The 18,947-nt window shown below is 43.5% G+C and overlaps 1 protein-coding gene across 9 annotated transcripts in view; it reads left to right on the top strand.

Moving 5' to 3' along the window:
• MTUS2 (microtubule associated scaffold protein 2) overlaps window positions 1-16,669 on the top strand; it is a 249,671-nt gene extending 233,002 nt beyond the window's left edge. For all 9 annotated transcript variants that reach the window (XM_027677805.1, XM_027677803.1, XM_027677802.1 and 6 more), the window contains 6 exons: window positions 3,179-3,284; window positions 5,098-5,171; window positions 6,600-6,698; window positions 8,148-8,267; window positions 10,653-10,750; window positions 15,061-16,669. In XM_027677805.1, coding sequence (XP_027533606.1) covers window positions 3,179-3,284; window positions 5,098-5,171; window positions 6,600-6,698; window positions 8,148-8,267; window positions 10,653-10,750; window positions 15,061-15,277 — 714 coding nt within the window. In that variant the 3' untranslated portion in view covers window positions 15,278-16,669. The remainder of the gene's footprint in view (window positions 1-3,178; window positions 3,285-5,097; window positions 5,172-6,599; window positions 6,699-8,147; window positions 8,268-10,652; window positions 10,751-15,060) is intronic.
• Window positions 16,670-18,947: the final 2,278 nt, after the last annotated feature.

Raw genomic sequence — 18,947 nt, 5'->3', positions numbered from 1 at the left:
GTGACTGCTGCCCTTGGTATCACTGTGCAATTTGATTTGATTCTTCAGTGCAAGGGTCTGAAGGACTCCTGCTGGATTTTACCTTTTTTAATTGCTGGGCCTGCTAGTTGGTATTGATTTGCAGGCCTGTAACATGCAACACAAAGGCTTGAAGCAACTGGGCTGTTTTGTCCCAGACAAACTACCCATTTCTGTTACTACATTGATTTTCAAAGATCCATTAGAAGGTGCTATCAAATAGGTTTTCATGTCCTAAACCATATTTTTCAAAATATTCATCTGTAAATGGTTAGAACCTGTGCTGAGCCATGTCTTTTGGTCCTCATTTTCATTTATGCAAGTTGGTTTTCTTTCAAGGCCTCTACATTTTCTGCTTTTCTTTCTGATAAGAAAGAGGGGTCATGTTCCCAAAAGCCTTGATAATTTTTTCCTTTCACTGTGTCACTGTGTCAGTCTGCCTGGTAGAAGATATGGGCTCTAGCTGCAAGGCTTGGCTCTCCTGGAACACCAGAGATCATCATTTGTGAAGGAATTTGTTCTGAGAGTTAATTTTTTGCTGAGATAGTTTACGGCTTAGCTCTGCTACTCTTTGAAGTGCTTCTGCAACCTCAGAGGACCACAAGAACAGATCTTGGTTCTTCTTCTCTCAAACTAATCAGTGCAAGAAAGGGTGATACAAGTCATTGTAAAACTTGACTAGAAGTATGCTTATTTTTCTCATTTTCATCTTCTGTCACTCTGTATATCATCACACAGAAGAAGTGGAAATGCATCTTTCCCTCTGTGGGTTTGCTCCAGAGCTCTGTGTTCCCTGGTTACTGAAGATAACACAAACATTCCTCTCCACTGCTTTGAAAATGCTGCTGTGACCCTAGTATATCAGTTTTACTCCACATTTTCAATTCATAATTCAGCTACCATGATGAGTTTTACAGGTTTTCCCTTTTAATTCCTACTCCACCGTAAACCCATCCTGTGTTGAGTGCTCTTGGATCAGAGGAGGCTGACGGGCCATGTTGGAAAGCTGCTCACCAATGTTTCTTGGCCAAGGAAATGTAACTCTAACACTGTACATGAGAAAAGCCTTGTCCTTGAGCTGTCCATCTGCATGGGGGGATTTGAATTTGCATTCATGAAGACAATAACAATAACAAAATCCTTTTGGCCATGGATCTGCATGTATTTCTGTATTCGTGCATCTAATTTGGAAGATAGTCATCCCACTTTCATGGTTTCCAGTCACAACTTAATCTTCCATGCTGTATTGCTGTAGTGACCACTTAGTTCACTACTGGGTAGCTGTTGTTTCTTTGGATACACAGTTGTCAGGTTTGGGAAGTTCAGCTGTCTCTGAGGAGGTAGCAGAGCATGAGAGCCAAACTCTTCATAAACTGATCATATATGCCAGTGCATTCTCATATCTCCTTGTAACTAAGGGCAAAATTGCAGAATAAAGGCTGCGATCTAGCTTGCCAGTGTTTCTTGCTTGAGCAGCTCAAATCAAGCTGTTTTGCCCAGCAACTTATGAACTTCTCCCACTAGAGCCTCCTCTTGATTTTACTTTATTAAGGCTTAAAAATTGCACCTGAGTTACCTTTTATAGCCAGAAATAAACATGACTTGTGTTAAGTGTGTTGATCATGCCTATACAGTAATTTAGTGGCAAAATTGGAATTAGCATCCGAAAGATCTGCTTTCCAGTGCCAAGTTGACTATCTGCCATGAAAAATTGCAGACAGGAGGTCACGCTGGAAGATTAAAAAGAGTCATTTGGGATGTGGATATGAAACAAGCAGAAGACAGAAAAATCCCTACAGATCATTTGGGACATATCTAATTGACTTTATAGATAAATAACCTGCCAAGGATGGTGGCAGTGAGAGGAGACCCCTTCACCTTCTGAAGGGGTTGGAATTGAGCATAATCATTCCTATAGAGTGTGCCGCTCAGCTGAGAAGCAATTAAAGCATGAATAAAGACTTAAGTAAGGATGAGGTAAAGAACATGGCAATGCTCATGAGGTTTCAGCTTACAGACATCATATTCAGGGACAAGGTGCTCTGGAAGAAGTCAGGTGATAGTTCTTTTTGTCCCATTAGTAGCTCATTGAGTCATCTACCCCCCCATCTTTCTTTGCTCTTTCATGCAATATATCAGCAGGCTGAGTCCCAATTATTTTGCAAACAGTTCTTCGCCACTGAGTCATCTCCCACATTACTATGAAAATTAGTTTGGATAATTTTAAATTCCATGTTAAATACCTAACTTTCATTCTAAGAGCATGCTTTAGCCAATATGGTTGGAAATTTTGCTTCTGTTGGGTTACCTAACACATGTTTGACTGTTAAAAGTGGTGAAACAACATTTATTCCAGTCAAAGCAAACTCAGCTGCAGTAACTGTCTATCATCATTTAACGTAACTGTGAACAAAAAAAGCTGGTTTGAGTCAAGGCACTTTGGAATGAACAGGCATTTCATTGTAAAAGTATAATAGTCTGATCCTCTGCCTTGCCGGATATTACAGATACTATTGTATTAAATATAGGGAATAAGACCACTGTGGTTACAAACCCCAGAAAAACAAATCAATGCATTCCATTCAGAAACTGCTCTGGAGCACTGACTTAACCTTGATCACCACTTTTCATTGTATTTTCTTTAATGATGTATATCAAGGGACCATCATTAGGGATCTCACTCTGCCTTTAGCCAAGCCTACTAACAAAAAAATATACTGAAGGAGTCACAAACCCACTGGGTGCACTGGAACACAGGCTGCCCACAGCCCTCTTCCAGTTGCACTCCTCGCTCCCATGATGGCTGTGGGTTGTGTGGTCATTAATATAATTTAGGTTAATGCAATGTTGAGATTTCTGAACATTTAATAAATGCCATCTCCACCTAAGAACTTTTTGACCTTTTGCTTTCTTATGTACATCTTTATCACCATTAAGCTAAAAGAACAAAAATACTATCGGCAGTGACTACACGCTACCACTCAAGGCATCAACATGCCTGTTTTGTAATGAATAAAACTGGCTCAGGTACTGGAAGTGTCATGCTCAGTAGATCCCTTTACTGTTTCCAGCTCACTGGAGCTCTCTAGCAGTGGCTTGTCAGTGTGCCACAGTGTGTCTAATCATGTGTCCATGTCTCCACTCACTATTGTTGGAACAGGTGGAAGATATCACAGCTGTACATGAAGCTGCAATGTTACAGTTGGAAAATAACCACATAGTTGCCATTACGGTACTGCAGGATGAGAATGACTGCAAGATTCAAGGTAAGCCAGAGACAACCCAACAGCTACACAGCTATTCCAGAGGAAGAATTAATGCTGTAGTGACACTGTGTAAGCCTGGATTTTCTTCCTCCAGAGCAGATGATACAGAAAAATTTGTGTTGGTCTAGCGCTTTCACATGAGATGGACCGCTGAGTTCGTGCTAGGGCAAAGGGAGAGCTGTCTGCAGTGTGTACAGCATCTAACTTTGACCTGAGATTATCTGAGGGGGATTTCTGGGTCAAAGATAAGACTTTCTCCATAGGTTGCTGAAAGTAGAGTCCAAATTCCACCTCACTTCACACACATACTCTTCTCAAGAGGCTAATCCTTGGGTATTCAGGAGGCTAAAGCCCATTGGATATCTCTGAATTTAGGTGCTTAAATGCTCACACTGCTTCTAAAAACAAGACTCGTCATTTTCAGCAGCAAACGTCTGGCCATGCTGAGCAGACCAAAGCCACACACTCATGCAAATCTGTACCTCAGCATTGTTATCTTTATTCTGTGTTACAGTTTTGACATGGGACTGATGCTGCAGACAGAGCTGTTTCCTCCCTTCCAGTTCAGTCTCAAAACACGTCTTTGTGAATGCTTTGGCTGACATTTAACAGCTATCTGTACAATCTCCCTCTTTTTTTTTTTTTAACAGTCTACTTTTTAAATAACTCTAGTAGGTTTTCCCACATTTTCCAAACCAGACCATATTGCTTAGTTCTGTATTGTGTCAATTAGAGACACAGTCCAGAGCATAACATGAACTGAGAACAGTCTATTCCCCTCTCCCATAGGCAGAGAAGGTGTCTAGCATACCATCTGTAAATTAACATATGCAATTTTGAAAATAATTAGGTAAAAAGCTGTTTCTTGTTTGAGGATATTCTTATCTGTCCTGTTTTGTTGGTATTTTTTGATGATAAAATTTAGTTGTGGTTTATCAAGAGTCTGGTGGCCAAAGTTTGTGCTCCCTGATCCTAGTGCGGATATGAAATGCCCTCCTGTGCCTGGAAAAGGCACTGCAGCAGCTGCGGGATAGTGCGCTGTGCAGTACACAGGAGCACTGGTATTATCGCTGCTGTTACTGTGGCAGGGGTCAGAGGGCAGAATCCCATGGGCTTGGGGGTGAAAACACAACAAATAGAGTGTCTGTAGACTAAAAAGGTAGGTGCTCCTACTGCATTGAATGACATTTTGATTGCATTGCTTTAGAAATTAAACTTTATTTCTCTTTGTTTATTAAACTTCTGGTTATTTGTAAGTCCAGGATTAGTTATTCTAGCGGAGAAACATTTAACCATGTTTTTTGTCTTCTCTGTCAGTCTCACTACTGAAATAAACCTCAAAGCTCATCTGCCACGGCTTGGGGAGAAGCACTATCATTTGCATTTTTGCACCTGAGGTGGTGGCCCTCCTCTCTATCTTCCCCAAAAAATTGCAAGCCAAGATTTTAAATATATCTAATTTAAAAATCTTTGATCTGGGGATACTCACTCTGTGTTGGTAAATGACCCATTGTCAGACTGATCCTTTTCAGAGTACCTGGGAGCTGCGACTTTTGAGCAGTTCTGAAACCACTGAATGACCATAATATGGTCACATAAAAATAGAGGTATCTGCAACCAGTGAGAGATCAGGAAATCCTGATCCTCAAAACAACTCACCTAAGGTCACAGAGTATATTTCTAGCAGTTTCCTACTCCACCTCCATGTCCTAAAACTGCATCCCGAATTGCACTTGGCTCAAGATTTGTGTGCTCTCGGACCCTGGTTTGACAGACTTCACTTAGTAATATCATGTCTGTGCAACTTCCCCAGAACTGAATACTGCTCACAAACTGGAAAAGGAACAACTAGAAGAGACTTTCGAAAAACTGCGACTGTCGCTCCAGGTTAGCAGTTTCTTTGTTTCCCACCCCTGTAATGATGTTGCAGAGCAGCTGATGGGGCAGCCCCAGTCCCTTTGCCGGCTGCCAGCACACCAGGCTCTTGCTTCTTACCAGCTATAGCACCTCTTGTCCTCTGCCTGTCCAAACTGGGATCTACCAGCAAACCCTCAGGATTTTTCCTCCCCCTTGGGTGGTTCAGGAGAGAAGACAAACGTAAAGGGACAAAAGGGCATCTGGATAAAACAAGGAATGTCCTTTTGACCCTGCTGACTGTTGGTAAATTTGAGCTCTTCCCTGCGTGGTGGGCTGGGCTCTGGCATCTGTAGTGGCTGCGAGCATCACCTTGTCTACATGGTACTCTCCAGCAGGCACCCCCAGGGCTCAGAAATGCTGACGTCTCCTTGGCTGGCCCTGTACCTTTGCTTTAAACTCTTCCCTGCTGCCTGAAAGTGGGAAAGCCGTTCCCATGCTGTAGACGCATCTCCAGTCCCACCGGAGGGCAATGTGGTCCCTGATGCGGATTGCCCAAGGCTGGCCCTGCTGTGCAGCTAGGCTATGGCCAGTCACGGTCAGCCCTGCACATCACATCTCCCACATCCCACTATTTAACACCACGCTCTCAAGATGAAGAAATTCCAAGGAATGGAGGGCAGAAGTATGACTGTGACACATGTTAAGTTTGGAATTCTTGTGTGAACAAGTAAAGATGCCACAGCAAATAATGCAAGTCCCGTTTGATTTCACAGGCAGAGATAAATTACAATTTTAAACCCTCTAACTAGCACATATTTTTGCACTGCTGCAACAGCTTGAGGTGTGTCAGCAGTTTTGCAATAAGCGCTGATGTAATTTTGCAGCCAAGAAATCATGACTGTGAAAGATAAGAACACAAATTTCACAGCAACTGTGGATTTTACAGGTGTTGTATAGACAAGGGTACAGATATGCCTTTGATGGTAACAGAAATATGATTGCTTACAATAACGTGTTGTTCCAGTGTATAGCTCTGAGATGAAATGACAATCATTTAAAGTCCACACCACGAATTTATCATTCTTGTTACTGTATTTGAAGCCTAGAAAGGTGAAAGAAGTGGGGGGGCGGTATCTACTGTCTCATTCAGACTTCAGGGACTGCACAATCATCCATATGATGTAAATGCCAGCTCTCCTAAGGAAGAACATATTCATTCTCATCCAGCACAAGGTGATGGGATGATTTAGCATCAGCCACAGGTGTCGCAAGGATTTTGTGATTCTCTGAGGCTTGTCAAACACTCCATTGTATGTTCAAGTGTCCTTACATAAAAAATACTGCTTTGCAGGGGTTTCTAAGCCTTGTTCAGATTTCCTGGTAGTTTCACAATGCAGACTGACTTGGATGAAGGTCAATAAGACAGTTGGTGTATTAATCTGTATGTCTCCTCTCCAGGACCAGATAGACACCCTCACGTTCCAGAATCAATCTCTTAAGGCCAAAGCAGACCGATTTGAAGAGGCTCTGAAGAAAAACACTGAGGAACAACTGAAGGTAGATGACAACTCTAACTATACAGTCATCAAGATACATGTTTCTAAATATGACTCACATGACCCAATTCAATGAATAGCAATGGGATCCTCACCCCAGGGATGAGGTGGCAAGTCTCAACTGAGGCTTCAAATATTGAGCTCTGGGGAAGAGTCAGAAATCTTAGCCTTAGGTCCATCATTTTGTGATTTTGTTTCTTTTTCTTTATTTCACCCAGCATTTGGAAGCTCTGCTTCCAAAACATTTCATTAACTCTATCTAGTATATCCTTTCTGCTGTCTATTCTTCTTTCCCTTTTTCGTCTCTTTCACTTTTTCCTCTTTATCTTTTCACATTTTCTTTTTTTTCTTTTTTTTTGTGCCTTCTGAACCAACTTCTTTGATATTCCTTCTATTCCCTCTTTTTTTTTCTGGATTTGCAGGGGATAGCCCTGTCATATGAAATATTTATTCAACTGTTGCCTACTGAGTCCATGCTGTTTATTTATAGTGTGTAAGTAAACACACACTGCTATTATTTATCTGAAATGAAATAACCCTGAAATGACCCTCCAAAAAGAGTTTTCTTTCACCTTGGGGCATTTCAGGGTGTTCATAGCACAACCTCATGGGCAGCTCTATCAACATGACAGAAAGGACAGAATTAAAATAGTGGGGTGTGCAAGGGGCTCAGTGAATTTTTAGGTAACAGAGCTCCTTAGAAAAGAAGCATAAATGTCTAAAACAGGCTTGGCCATGGGAAACAGGTAGCATCAGTCCTTTTCTGCCTCCAGTGCAGTATTTAATTTATGTGCAAGAACAAATTCTGCTGTGTCACAGTGTTGTTAGAGCCAAGTACCACCAGGCAGTTTACTGGAGTGAGTTACACTGGGAAAAATCCAGAGCAGCGAAAGTCAGGGACAGTATTTCATCAGTATAATTCAGAGCACAAATATTGCCCATGAGCTGAACACTAGTATCCCCTACATACCTACATCTGAAGTTCTTGAGCAGAGGGGGAACTTTTACCCACCAGATCTGACCTTTGCTAACAGGCACTATGATGCATTGTTGCAGTGAAGACAGAACACTGTAGTTTTCACCTCCACCCCACTTGTCCAGTTTCCTCAGTTTCATGTTTGTACTTTTCCCAAGGCAAAATCCCTGCAGAAGCATAAAACACCTCATGTGGTTGCCAAGGTATGATTAGGAATGGGATTGCTGAACAAGCTGGCATCCCATCCTTCTATCCATGAGGCTGGTCAAAAAAAGGGTATTGTTAGCTATCCAGCCAAAGGGGTGTCAAGGGAGACAACATCATAGTGTTCTGGTGTGCTGCAGAAGACCAGAGGTCCAGGTGGTTTTCACACCACTGAGACTCCTAAACCAGTGTGTACACAAAGGAATTTTTCTCTTATAGCTGAAGATGCATTTTTGGCTGACATATCCAAATCTCTGACATATTTCCTAGATTGTGCGAGCTCCATATCTGCACTTAGAAAAAGATTTGAAGAGCTTAAAACATGTTCTTGAAATGAAGAACTTCCAGATTCACCAGCAGGAGAAGATGATTATGGAGCTGGAAAAACAGGTGAGTTATCATTTTTCCTGCAGAGGTAATAAAGTAAAAGTTTGGTTACAGCAGATGAACTTCGGAGAGGTGAGTAAACACAGGAGGTTGGGGCAAGACACAGTCAAAGATTTTCACATCATTGATCTGGTTTGGTTTTTTCAGTCAATACCTGCTCAGTCTGTTAAGTTAGACAATGAGGCGAGTGGTGTAGGAAGAATGGAGGAAGGGAAACTTTGTGGTAGCCCAGGGCCTGCATCATAAGCCCCTACAGGAGTCAGGTAGCCATTTAGGGTTGGGGAGGGCACATGGGGAAGATTGGGCCATGGTGTTTCTTGCTGCTGCTCCTGAAGACATTTTAGGAAGCTATGTATGAATTAGCAATATTCAGCAAGTAACCCCTAGCAAGGCTTACTCTTGGAAAGGTCTCTCCAACCCACCAGTAATGCTTTTCTGCAGCCTACACTGTTTTCTTATCCTTTGCTTGTGGGAATCCCTAACAAAGAACTCCCCAGTTCACTATCAATTACATTTTTTGTTGGAAAGGGGATTCATTTTGTGAATAACCTGCAGTGACAGTAAAAGTGCAGTATGGTGACAGGATGAGGCAATACCTCAGCTGGGAGCTGGGGCAGCTGGCTGAGCACAGCATTCAGCAAGATTTGCTTCCATTTACAGGGAAATTTGAGAACTCCGATGATTATTTTGCTGAGCAGATGCTTGAGTAAGTAGATGTAGAGAAAAGTGCCTCTTTACAATTGAGGCTTGTTATCTGTGCTCCTTCCAATGTGCTGCTCCTGGAGCTAAGCCAGCATCTGGAAGCATGCACTGTAGGGTTATACTAGGAAAAAAAAGAGTCCCAAACAACAGCCTATAATAGTTCCTGGTCATTCAACTGCTTTTGCTGATTAACCACATACAAGCACCCTTTATCACAGTAAAACACTGTGTCTACTGTGGTCCAAAGGCACAACTGCTTTCTGTTTAAAGATATACCTTTGTAAGTACCAGAACATCTACATGGCATCTCCAAATGCTCTGAAAGAAGAGGTGCCTCATGAGGGACCAAGAGGGTATTCAAATACAGGGTCAGGCTTGGCTCCTTGGCTGCTGAAAGGGAGACTGGAAATGAAGGTGGCATAGGTACTTCTTACTTATGAAAACTATTGAGGAAGCAGAGAGGGTGCCCATGACAGTGATTCCTCTCTCAGAGCCAGAAAACTGGGCCAGAATCCACATTGTGCTCTAACAAAATACACTGGGCCAGGCCAGAATATCTGGGAATCAGGAGTATCCTTTGCAATTACCTGCATAGACTGGAAAACACTACATAAAAGTGACATCTCCCCCATTAAGTGAGAGTTATTGGTAACTCCAGTGCACAGTACTTTGGGTCTTTATAAAAGGTTGGGAAATTCAATAACCGAGCTCACACAGAGATAAGGTTACTCTGTGCTATCTTATTTTCTTTCAAAGTTGTTGAATTCAGCAAAATTCCAACTGTTGGAAAACCAAGAGCTAAGGTGATAAAGTATGTCAAATTCAAAGCTTGGGAAAAACGGGGCATCTGAGGCTGTGGAACATGCCTGTAAACATCTTACTGATGTTCTAATACACAGCTATTGATACCCTCAAACTCTGTCCTTGAACTCTCCTGAACACAAGCTGCCTGTGCTTGGGATAGGATTCATTTCAATTAATTACAGCTTGAAGTTAAATGTCTAGTTTAAGCTGGTTATTCAAGCTGACATTGTTAGCAGTAGTGAGAAGAGTCTCCAAATGGCAACCCTCCTCATATGAATGCAGCAGCAATCTAAGGCTGCTGCTGGGCATCCTCTGCCCTGCTGGGTGATGTCGTTCGTTCCCATAACTGAGGAATCATAATCCTAAAGGCTGGATGCCAGACTGTTATGTCTGATGAGACTAGTTGAGCTGGATAATGTGCATCATAGCACCTTGCACTCCTCCTTCATCACATGATGAAGGACCACTTATGCCACAATGTCCTTTCCATGCTGGGCACCCCCATGCTCCCCAAGTGCCACCAGCTTCCTGTCCAAGAACAACAGCCCATAATGCTGGCTCCTTGAGAGATGAAAATTGGGGGGGCACCACAGAGGAAAACCTTTATTTGCACTGAACAAAACTAAGACCTTCCTCCTCTTCAGTTAGAAGTAAAGGCTAGTTCAGCTCTGCCCCTGCTCAGTGCTCTGCTGATGACCCCACTTACTTCACCAGTATGATGTGGTGGTGTGAGTCAGACCTCCAAGTCTTAGCTGCAGTCAAGATGACCACCTTCATCTATCCTCAAATTTTAGAAGTTGCTCTATGGACAAAAAAAGAAAAAATTATCTTGGATCAGGTGTTGGGTGTTCTTCAGACTTAACAAACCTTCTTTTGTTGCAGGTTGAAAAAAATTTAAAACTGGAAGAAAAAATCACCATGCTGCAACAGCAGAACGAAGAACTCAGAGCCAGGATTGAGCAAAATACTGTCATAACAAGGTTTGTGCTGATATTTGCAATCTGTCTTAGCTTGAAAGAAGGCTCCAGATCTTAATTGCACAAGGCTGACACTTATTTCAGAAGGGGAAAAACTTATCTCACCCTGAAAGTGTATTTGTGTCCTTTTCTGCTTGTTTTATTAAAAAATCCTTTTTATATTGGGGTTTGCTTACTTTAACATAAGGAAGGCCACATATCTGTCCATGTATTTTCATGATTTTGATATGCTGCTGAGAGCAAACTTGCTGGTGGTTCTGATCTCAGTATCAGTGCCCTGAAACCCATTAGTCAGTGGGAATGAGGATGGGAATGGGATGTTTTCAGGAAAGACATGCTACAAATGCCACTGTCACCCAGGCAGGGTTATCCATAGGTGGTTTCGTTCATTGCCTCTTTGCACCTTTGTCACAACTTGGCAAAGGTGTCAAGGCTCCTTGTGTTAGTTAGGTGGTATATAAAGAGAAGGGTAGAACAGTCCCTGTCCCAGAGTTCATAGTCTGCTATAAGGCCAGAGACCACAGCTGGAGCCAGACAGAAAGGGTGCCAGAGGGAGACACTAGAGCTGGTCTTGTGCCAACGCCACAGCTGCCTAAGCTGTCATTGCAGCCATTGGCCAAAAATTAAATTTAATTTTTAGCTGACTTTTAAACTGTCAGTGTCTCATCTCTGATTTTAGTTTTTGTCTTTCGAGTGCTTCGTTTGTTAATGATTCAGCCTTTTGAAATTGTCTCCAGCATGCAGATATTTTTAAAAGGCAGCATTACATGCACTAACATTCACATGGGGTGAGGATTATGTTTCCTCTCACCTGATTGTAAATACCTGTAATACACATGTCACTGTCTGAGATGGGTGTCTACAGTGTTTCTGTGCTTGGGGAGGAAAACTAGGAATTTTTAAGGTCTGGTTCATGAGACTAGTTTGAGACACCTGCTTTAGGGCTGGATGAATTGTGGCCTGGAAGTGGCAGTCTCTCTCCACGCCTGACAGCAGCCAGAGTTCCTGGTTCAGTGCTTGGCATCTCTGCATTGCAGCTACCTGTCTCTGGCTGAGTGAATAGCATCCTCCCTCCACTCCCTGCCAGCATCCAGCTGTAGTACTTTGTTTCTTGCCTGTAACTGTGTAGGTACTGGTTTCAAGAACATCTTTTGGGAGAAATTCTGAATTTGAGGTCAGTCTGCAAAGTCATCTTTGAGGACAGTAATTTTCAGCAGTAACTATTTGAGAATAGCTATGGGCCAGCTATAGGGACAGCCAGGGCTTTAAATTTGGAGTTATTAAGACTTGCATTTTCCCGGCAGCAGTAACCACGCAGATGCTCATTTCTGTTGTACTGGCACTGCCTGGGAAGTGCAGCATGAATGAGCTCTGGGAGCTGCCCTCACTGAGGAACAACAAGGATTGGAGCTATTTCTGCCAGTTTGCAGTTTGGGTGCCCAAGCAGCTGTGAGAGCCCAACAGCAGCAAGAGGAGGGAGGGAAGCCAGAGAAAAGCCAGTCTTTGCAGCATGGTCAGGAGGGGTGTTCCAGAGGTACTGGGGGCCTGAGGGGTGCACCACAGAGAAATTTTCAATTATAGCCAAAAGCAGGTACAAAGGACAAGAGCCTTACTATGCCCCAGCTTTGGATGCAGGAGTTTCACAGAGCCTCTGCTGGAACTTCCCCAAGCACTTGAAAAAATCATCTGATTTCCCAGCATTTCAGATCCTCCCTCCAATCAACCAACATTTTTTTGGTCCATTGGACTGGAGATGTTTGAAGAATGGTAACTTCCAGCACCCAAAGCTGAACATGACCAGATCTGGTCTCTGTTGGCATAGCCCGGGAACCCACTGATCTCTGGACCTTTTGGGTCGAGGGCACGACTCAAGCACCTTCTCCCACATCTCTATCATGTTGGTGTGCCCCTCCAGATCTCTATGGGTTTATGGCTGTGATTTGTTACAGCTACTTAAATAGTTGGGAGACTAGGAGAGAAACACATCTGATCATGTCTGCTCCTGTCTAAGTAGTGCCTTTAGCAGAGGAGGGAGTTGAGCCCTTCATTATGCTCTGCAGTCTGTGCTGTTGTGACTAGCCTGTTCCCAATACCCAGATGAGCTTTACCAACCAGTTACACACTAAGAGACACACAAAGGCAGAGAAAGCATGTGCTTTTTTATTTTTTTCTCAGCAAATGCTGTCTGAAATGGATGTACTGGGGCTTTGCATATAATTTTTATGGTTGTCTTGTTTGACATTGCAAAAGAAAGTAATTCCGTGTGTAGCAAGAGTTATTTCTTCAGGGTGAGCTCCCATGTGGACTTTCTCATGACTCTTAGACTGTGAGCTCATGCTACAGCTGGTTCCCCATTAGGACCATGATAGGATTTTTCTTCTCTACCGGGCAAGTAGCTTTCTGAAAACTTCTGTCAACTTGTGTTTTAATATTTCAACTTTGCTAGCTGCTGCTCCATGATTCAGAACTTTCAGGGACTAAGAGAAGAAACATACATATTCTTGATTACCTGAACCACATTTCTGTAGGAATCAAGACGAAAAAAGCAGAAATTCTTAAAAAAAATGGTTTTTAAACAGAATCAGAAATGCCAACCCCACCATCTCAGAGGCTTTTGTTGAGTGCACCAGCAGCCCATGTCATCTGCTATAAGCTTCAGGCTACACCCAGAAAAGAAGTTGTACAGAATTTTTTGTGTGCATCCAAAATCCACACCCAGCTGCTGCTGAATACTAGAAACACCTAGGGGAAGGTCAGGTTCCTCCCTGTTCATTTCTATAAAATCCTAAATTGCCTGTAAATCAGGTTAGGTACCTGCCCAGAGCTGCCCCAGGTTGATCACATCAGAACCTGGCTCCTGCCCAAGCGTAATGGGGCTGCAGAATCCTGGTGCTCCTTCATGCATCCTTCAGTATGTAGTTGTTGTCAGCACATGCCCAAAACACATTTTAATCAGGTCCCATATTCTACTTGCACTGCTCCATTTGTTTCAAAAGCAGTCACCTGGTGCAAACTCACTAAGGCTGGTACCCATAGATAAACCCATTAAGTTACTGGACATTCTGGGAGAACACCTCCCTGGTCCTTGCTGATCAAGTTTCTCTAGCATTGCAGTCAGGAATAGTGGCTTTTTTGGGACCAAGGAGGAAGGAGCTGGAGAAGGACCTATAGCCTCATGAGCTTTTACAAAGGAGAGAGAAGGCCTTGAAGCTGATCTGCATCCTGCATCAGGACTAAGCTAAAGCTGGGAGCATTGAAAGGGCAGAATCCTTTTCCTTTGCATGCAGTAGCAGTGAGTTGAAAAAGTCAATGGATGCAACTGCTTTCTCTCCTCTTTGCACTCTCTCTGACACTCCACAAGTGCTCTCTCACTCATTGCACAACTTTGGCATCTAAGCTGAGAAACAAGGGCAGGGGATTTATTGGCCCATTCCCATGTAGAAACTACTGTGCCAGTGAACAGGTTGTGCAGAAGCCACAACCCCATGCTGTGCACCTGCTTCCTCCATGTGCTGAAAGTGGGGAGAAAACACAGATTGGATTCATTGCATGGTAGCTCTCAGGGAGCCAAAACCAACTCGGCCACAAGCAAATACCAATGCAAGAGGACATCTGAAACTGCTGTGCCTACCTACATCCCCAAGCCAAGTACCTGGGGCCAGCTCTGAAGTCCTCTCTAGACACCAGTGACCAAGGCTGGGCATGCTCTGCAGTCCTAGTTGCCCACTGTGGGACTGATGGTGTTCTCTTCAGCTCCACCCTGTTCACAAACCCACAGCTTCCCAGGGAAGGCCAGCACTTTCAAATATATAAATAAATAAATAAATGCACTACATTCTTCTTTTAGGACTTACTAGTTTTTACTCTGTTGTCTATATGGAAAAATGGCCATTTTTAAAGTGTCTGGAGTGCATGGTCCATGCACAAAGTTCTTGGCACTTTTGCATGCCATACATGATGCTGGCAGTCGCACAAGGCCAGAGAGGAAGGCTGGGGTTCATCCCACCTAAGCTTTGGCAGCTGAGATGCCTCAAAGAGGTAGAGAGCAAAGACACAGGTGCATCTGGAGGCAGAGTCAGACAGTGTGGGAAAGCTGTAACTTGTGGAGATGCCTTTCTCACCCAGCAGTGAAGAGATCTGGTGACAGCTGTGCCCCAGCTTCAGCAGCTCAGGGGCAGGGGGATGAGATGGGATGGGATGTGGCTTGCTGCTCAGTGTTCTGCCTGGTCCTGTCTCTTGTGCAGTGCTGGCTGCATTAATGCAACCATCTTTGCCCTGGTGTGCCTTACATGTTGTCCTGCTTCTCTCTCCAGGCAATTGTCAGAGGAGAATGCTAATCTTCAAGAATACGTTGAGAAAGAAGTGGAGGAGAAGAAGAAGCTCAGCAGGACTAACGAAGAGCTCCTCTGGAAGCTGCAGGAGGGAGATGCCGTAAGCCCTGTCAAACTCCCACCTGCATCATCCACTTCTTTTTATCACTGCTCATCAGAGAACTCCTCTCCAGCAAAAGTCAGAACCTTGCGGCGATGAATCAGCAGCTGTGTGCCGGAGGTTCTCTGCCTTTTATGCATTTCCAATCTGCAAAATGTTACCCTCCAAGGAAGTATAACCATCAACAGGCGCCCAGCGTTCATGGCTGCAAGCATGTTTGGCATAGCTTTACACTAGGCAGGGTACTCTTATAGTCCCCATATAGAAATTCTTGGTTCTGACATGTTGATTAAGGTAGCAAAAAGGATAGCAAAAAGCTAGAACAGCAGAAAGTTAGGATAGCAAAAAGTTGAGTTTGATGTGTGAACATTATAAGTATGGTTAGAGCCAAAAGTTGGAAAATGCTCTAATAATGGTTCATCAGAATGAACTTTTGCTGCAGTATTTCAGGTTAGTTACAAATACAGTTCGAGTTGTGAATATTTCTGTATATGTGTCTGTGTTTATATACATGTATGTATTGTACCTTTATACCTATATATAGACGCACACACATATATATGTAGTTGCAGATGTTCTGAATTGCATTTTTTATATTATTGGATACTACTAAGTGCTGATATATTTTCATGACAGTCAGCAGTTTTATAACTCGTGCCTAAGACTTGTATCTAAACAAAATGCATTTCTGTTTAGACTCCCAGGAATATTTATACCCAACCTAGAAGAAAGTTACACAGAAGTAGAAGCACCTTCCAAATGACCACCAAGTGGTACTCTATGTAACATGAACACCAGCGAATTTGAAATTCTGAGACAGTACTGCCTTTGAAACCATCACCTTTGCATTGAATACCAGATAAGATATGCATACCATCCACTGCTTTTTAACTCTTAGCATTGATATTGTAAGTGGAGATAGGCTAGAGATGAGAAACCTGAGGGGTTTAGCAAATTTGGTAGAGGTTACTGATTAACATGGTTCAATTTTAGTGTCTTTTAATCCTAGTCAGATCTTATCTTGATTTACCTCGGCCTGATTTGGATACAATCAGAATCTCTGGTTGTAGGTTCCTGTCCATTTTGTTTTATTTCAAGTCCCATAAGCAAGAAGGAGAAAAAAAGTTGTTCATCCTTGACCTGTGCTGGGTGAGAGATTTCCAGTATTAGGATGAGATACTGGGCACCAGCTAGGGCTCTAGCCTCCTTCCACCTGAAATGCCAAATAGAGCACAGCCATCTACACAGGCGCATATGAGGTCAGGATTACTTTCCTTCCACATATCTATATTATTTCACATTGCTAAAGCTTACCCAAAGTTACAGAGCACTTTGAAGATTCATGGAAATGAGTGGCTAAACTAACTTTCCCATCTAGAAGCAAAAATGTTGACCCAGGCTTCAGGTGACCCCCCACCCAAGGGAGTGGTGGGGCCGAGAAGTGGCTGTGGTGGGACAGTCTGCAGGGCCCTCATGGGCACTTCTAGCAAGGAAAAAATATCCCTGAGCATAATTTCAAAAACAAAGAGATCTGTGGTATGCTTTTCTACCCAGCTAAGGGCAAAGAGCCTGCATGCAGGCCTGCTTTGTGCACTGGGGTCAAAGTAAGCAGGGAGACAGTACATGAAGCAAACCTCTGAGGTGCAGGAGTGCTGTGGGGAGAGCAGCTCTCCCACCTGGGTGTATGTGGCACTAGCACATCCTGCACCCACAGGGATGAGATTGCACTGCCCTGCAAACTGCTCGAGTGGGAGCTATGCTTCAGCTTTCCTGGGAAGTACTCAGGATTCACAGACTGCAGCTTAGATACAGCTTCAACCACCATCAAAGCACCTGTGGCCTGTTCCACAGTGTTAAAAAAAGGTGATTTTTTGTTCTCCTTTTTAGAGAAATTTATTTTTGTAGCAGCTTTTGCATGATACTGTGATACTGAGTAAATTGAGCATCTTGTTAGAGTAGATCATGCCACACCAGCTACTACTGTTGAAATGCATTACTAGATTTTAGTGTGTCCAGCAAATACAACCTGAAAGTAAGATAGATACCTAGCACATACATGCACACAAAGCCCCTTCTTGCCAAGTACAACTTTGATACTCACTAGCTGCACAGACACCTGCAATACCTACTGCATTGTCATCTTTCATCCCATCAATACAATTCAGGTAAAATGAGATCATAGAAGCATAGGACGATTTGAGTTAGAAGGAGTCTTTAAGATCATCTGGTCCAAGCACCCTGCCATGCACAGGGACACCTTTCACTAGATCAGGTTGCTCAGAGCTTCATCCAACCTGGCCTTGAACAGTACCAGGGACAGGGGGCATCTACAACTTCTCTGGACAACCTGTTCCAGTGTCCTACCACTCTCATTGTAAGAAAATCTCTTCCTTATGTCCATTCTGAACCTATCATTTTCCATTCTAAAACTGTTGTCCTTTGTACTGTCACTAGAGGCCCTGGTAAAAAGTCCATCTCCATCTTTCTTACAGGCCCCCTTTAAATACTGGAAGGTGCTACAAGATCTCCCTGGAGCCTTATCTTCTCCAGGCTGAAGAACCCAAACTCTCAGCCTGTCTTCATAGGAGAGATGCTCCAGCCCTCTGGTTCATCTTTGTGGCCCTATTCTAGACTTGCTCCAGCAGGTCGATGTCCTTCCTGTGCCGAGGAACCCAGAGCTGGATGCAGCACTGCAGAGTGGAGTAGAGGGGAAGAATGCCCTCCCTCGACCTGCTGGTCATGTTTCTTCTGATGCAGCCCAGGATATGATTGGCTTCCTGGGCTTCGAACACTCACATCCAGCCTCTCATCCACCAGTATCCCCAAGTCTTTCTCCTCAGGGTTGCTCTTGATCCATTCATCCCCCAGCCTGTATTGATACCAGGGGTTGCCCCGATCCAGGTGCAGCACCTTGCACTTGACCTTACTGAACCTCATGATTTTCACATGGACCCACCTCTCAAGCCTGTCAAGGTCCCTCTGAATGGCATCCTTTTCCTCCAATGTATCAACTGCATCACTCAGCTTGGTGTCATCCGCAAACTTGTTGAGGGTATACCTGATCCCACTGTCCATGTCATTGATGAAGATATTAAACAGTTCTGGCTTTAATATGGACCCCTGAGGGCCACAACTTGTTACTGATTTCCATTTGGACATGGAAATCAATGCAACCATCCAGCCAATTCCGTATCTAACTTCCATCCATCAAACCCATATCTCCCTAATTTGGTGACAAGGATGTTGTGTGGAACTGTGTCAAAGACCTTACGGAGTCCAGGTAGATGACATCAGTTGCTCATCCCTCATCCACCAGTGCAGTCACACCATTGCAGAAGGCCACCAGATTAGTCAGACTTGTTGATAGTTTCTAGAATCCTCCTTTTTACCCTTTGTAAATTGGTTGAGATGATACAACCAGAGTTGTTACCATGATGCTCCTCTAAACTTTTCTGTGGTAAACACACTAAAGCATACTATTGGCCCAGGACAGTCTGGCTGAGCCTGTTTTAATTTATTAATCCTTTCCCTCTTTTTCTGGTGCTTTCTTTATCACTTTGTTGTTTTAAAGTCATAGCAAGAGATGCTTCCAGCAGTGAATTGGGAGTGGGACTTTTACAGTGGGAAAACTGGTATTGAACTCAGCTCCACCATCATTTGGTATCATTGCCAATCCCTTTCCCATCTAATTTTTGTGTCCCAAACCTGCCTCTCACTGGATTCTTCCTTGGCACGGGCTCTGGGGTCTGCCCAATCACTAGTAAAGCTG

This window comes from Neopelma chrysocephalum, unplaced genomic scaffold (assembly GCF_003984885.1).
Source record: "Neopelma chrysocephalum unplaced genomic scaffold, ASM398488v2 Primary Assembly neopelma1_43, whole genome shotgun sequence".
Taxonomy (NCBI): domain Eukaryota; kingdom Metazoa; phylum Chordata; class Aves; order Passeriformes; family Pipridae; genus Neopelma; species Neopelma chrysocephalum.
This window is presented reverse-complemented; position numbering and strand designations above follow the sequence as displayed.